The sequence below is a fragment of the Aplysia californica genome, unplaced genomic scaffold (assembly GCF_000002075.1).
Source record: "Aplysia californica isolate F4 #8 unplaced genomic scaffold, AplCal3.0 scaffold00733, whole genome shotgun sequence".
Lineage (NCBI taxonomy): Eukaryota > Metazoa > Mollusca > Gastropoda > Aplysiida > Aplysiidae > Aplysia > Aplysia californica.
In genome coordinates, this window is record NW_004798003.1 from 97763 (window position 1) to 101695 (window position 3933).

The 3933-nt window shown below is 39.3% G+C and overlaps 1 protein-coding gene across 1 annotated transcript in view; it reads left to right on the plus strand.

Moving 5' to 3' along the window:
* Positions 1-3933, plus strand: part of LOC101849005 (run domain Beclin-1-interacting and cysteine-rich domain-containing protein) — a gene marked incomplete in the record, with an annotated part of 71666 nt that overhangs the window by 47613 nt on the left and 20120 nt on the right. The window contains 5 exon segments of the mRNA XM_035972535.1: positions 447-626; positions 1286-1328; positions 1699-1883; positions 2434-2491; positions 3789-3842. Of these exon segments, the coding sequence (XP_035828428.1) occupies positions 447-626; positions 1286-1328; positions 1699-1883; positions 2434-2491; positions 3789-3842 (520 nt within the window).

A 3933-nucleotide genomic window follows, 5' to 3' on the forward strand; every position in this document is an offset into this window, starting at 1 on the left:
AGAGAGAGAGAGAGAGAGAGAGAGAGAGAGAGAGAGAGAGAGAGAGAGAGATTATATTGCAAATGTGAGAGGACAATAGTCTTGTTTAGTACTTGTTTAGTCTCACTTTTTGTCTTTTGTTTGTTAAATGTTGTTGGACATTTTTTTGAGAAATGTCTCTTTGTCTCAACTTTGTTTTAGATTGTATGTTTCAATAATTGAAGCATGTTAAACGATTTTTTAAACTTTATTTCCAGTGGATAGTCGGCATGTGCTCTTGTATGGTTTGCCCCTATCCTACTTGCCTTTCAGACATCTCTTGTCCTTCTTATGTCTCCTTTTTTTCTTTTTTGTGTTTGTTACTCTCTTGTAACACCTCTAATCTTCTTCCCTTTTATGACCTTATTGTGTTGCAAGTGCCGTAAAGCTCTTATTAAAGCTAAGACAAAAACTTTCTTTTCCTGTAGGAGAATGCCCACTTCCACATATCAGAAGCGTTGATTGCAGCGTTTGAGTCAATGCGATGGAACAAGGCGATGAAAAAACAGAGCTCAGGTCGACATTCGTCGTCATCGTCCAACTCGGACGAGGAAATCCAGGAACTGAGGCAGCGCATCCGTATCCGCAAACAAGAAAAACTCATGGAGGTGGGCATGTGTGGAGTTATGTTGTGTGGGTGGTTAGAGGGTGCCATGGGTAGTTCTTTAATCTTAAGTCTTTTCTTGTTTTCTGTTGTTTATGTCTGTCTGTCAGGCCTTTTCTTTGCACTGAATGGCTGTTGTTATCAGAGATGCTGCTTTTTGTAGGGTTTTTTTCCTCGTTTTTTCTGTTATTTTCATGAAAAAGAGCAAATATTATTTTCAGTATTTGCATTTCTCTTTAACCCCATTTTGCTTGTGTGCTATTAATTTAACTGTCTTTTTGGTTATAAATGCGATTTTGTAAATTTTCTTGTTATTTTCTTTTTCACAAAATCTTACTGGCGTTACTGTACTTTGTCGATGTGATTTTCAATACTTTAACACACACAGAAAAAAATAAAATACAAGAAAGAAACAACGAAAAGCTTAAAGTTATTCTACTGTACTAAGATAGTCTTGGTCTCACAAATGAAAAGTTCCAGTATGCTTTGTCAGTAAATTATGTTTTGTTGATTTTAAGCCTGACGTGTCATGTCTGCAATGTATTTACATTTTTTTTGACATTATAATCATTATAATGCACAGAAGCTACATACTTTTTTTATATTCCAAACCCACCCCTGTTTTTTCCCCCCCTCTAACCCCACCCCCACCTCGATGCACAGAAAGGGCGGCCTTTCCCTGCACTCAGTGATGGTCAGACAGACAGTAAGTACTCATCTCTAGAATATTTTGTGTGTGTGCCTAAAGAAAGGTATCGAAAGTCGGATTTTGACCATTTTGAGTTAAAGAGTTGTTCCTTACAGGACATGTAATGCTGAACCCAGGGGTTTTTGAATTTTTTTTAGATATCTTAAGTAGTTTTTTTAGATACTGCTCATTTTGCGAGGTAGGGTTTAAAAATATAATTTAGAGAAAATGAGCTTTTAATCTCCCCCTTCTTTTTTTTTGTTTGTTACTCTCCTGTACATGTAACACCTCTAACCTGCGGCACGCACTCATATGACCTGATTGTGTTGCAAGTGCCGTAGAACTCTTAATTAAACTCAAACTGAACTCGACTCCCCTTCCTCGCCAGCTGCCACCAGTAGCCAGAGCGTGTCGTCCCACGTGGGCTCCTCGGCGGACGTCTCCTCGTTGTCCGGTGAGTACTCCTCTGTAGTGCTGTGCAATGATCCATGTTCTCATAGTAGTCGATTACGATCGATTTCCAGAGGCGAAAAAAAAAACGACGATCGATTAATCGGGGAAAAAAATGGAGTTGTGAAAGGGTGGGAGGGAAGGGGGCGCGAGCCATGCCGGACACAGGGACCAGAATTGCTGGGGTTTTTATTTACTTTTTTGGCTTTTTTTGGCTTTTTTTGGTTGTTTTGTTTTTGTTTTTGGGGTTTAAAAACATTCTTTAATTTATTTATTCATGATAGATCTAATAAAGTTTTGGTAAAACCTTATGTTATTTTAAGGTGAAACTGAGGTCAGTCATAAAATTATATTGTTTCAAATTTCAAATCATAAACATTACAAAGAATTGAAGATCAATGTATAGATTCTAGATCTAATAAAGTTTTGGTAAAATCTCATATTATTTTAAGATGAAACTGAGGTTATGCAGTAAGAAAAATGCTATCAGGATCGACATCGAACATGGCTCGAAAATCGATTTCGATCTTGAGCATCGCGAAAATCGGCGATCAATTATCACAATCGATTATGCACAGCACTACTTCTCTGAGTTGTGTCGCAGGTTATTTTTGCTCTCCTCGTAACGTACCTCAAAATGTTGATGACCACACTTGCTCATGCGTGAACACAGCTGCCTTTTACAGAGACTCTCAACTCTACCGTGCACACAGACTCTCCCTCGGTGGATGGTTGGCGGGTGCTCTGGTGTGGTTTGCTTCTTCTTTCCTATCAAATATCTATCGTCCTTATCTCCCCTCTCTCTTTTTTTTGTGTTTGTTACTCTCTTGTGAGCCTTATAAATCTTCAGCACTTTGTGGAACACTTGACCAAAACTAAAGCATTGTTTTCAAATTAATTGCTAACAAAATGTTTGACTAATACAACCTGTCCAAGATGACCCCCCCACCTATTGTTGAGGAGAACATTGATGATCATACTAGACAGAGGGATGTCACAGAGAGTGTCATTGTGACATCTGTCTCCCTCGGTCAATATCAGTCGTAAGACACAGTGTGCTATTATCAGCTTCGAGGCTCGAAAGGCAAAAAAGTGATTTTCCTTGAAATTTTTGTTTTTTTTAGATCAATTGAAAGTTTGATGTCTTCTGTTTCATTTAAGATTTTTTTTTAAAACCGATCGACTATGAATTTCAAGTTTCTATCTCAATTCTGAGACCCCCATTGCTATGGATACATGTTGCTCAACTTCGGAGGCCATTTTCGCCATTTCGCGTTTCCTCACCTCGCACAATTAAAAGCTCTGTATTTTCATCATATATGGTCATATTTGCTTCATTTTAGTTTTAAATTGTAGGGCAAAGGTGATAGTTTTTTTAAGATAATGTTAACTCAGTTTGGAAATTTCCTTCATATGACTGATATTGACCGGCAGGGACACATATAGAAATGGAAAGGGGGTTGGGGGGTTGTGTGTACAGGAGATTGTCATGGGCAGGTGCTCGTTTTTTTTAAAGCGGGTTTGAGTGTTCATTGTTTTTTGTCATTGTTTGTGTAATTATTTTGGTCTCTGTCGATGGTTGGCGGGTGCTCTGTTGTGGTTTGCTCCTTCTTTCCTTTCAAACATCTATCCTCCTTTTTTTTCAGTGTTTGTTTCTGTCTTACTTGTGACACCTCTAATCTTCGGCATTTATGTGACCTCATTGTGTCGCAAGTGCTGTAAAACTTGTACTTGTAAAATTCGTACTAAAACTAAAAAAAGACAACTAAAATTGTAAAAGCCGACTCAAAAGAAAACTTCAACAACGCGATTGATGGCATGTGATTGATCTTTTGCCCTAAGTCTTGATGACCATCACTTCACTTCACAAGCGGGTGGTTGGATGACACCACCGGTAGCTTCTACTTTTCTTCTCCCCCCTCCCTGTGGTTTCTGTCTCTCTCTCGGTTCTCCCCTGCTCACTATATATGACCCCGTTGCTGTGTCGACGGTACCTCTCTTGACTCAAACCCAAACCTCACTCCACAGATACCTCCGAGTCTGGGGATGATGACGTGGATCACGGCCAGATAGACCTGAACAGTGAGTTATATGCACGCTGCTTCTGTCTGTCCGTCCGTCTGTCTGTCTGTCTGTCTGTCTGTCTGTCTGTCTGTCTGTCTGTCTGTCTGTC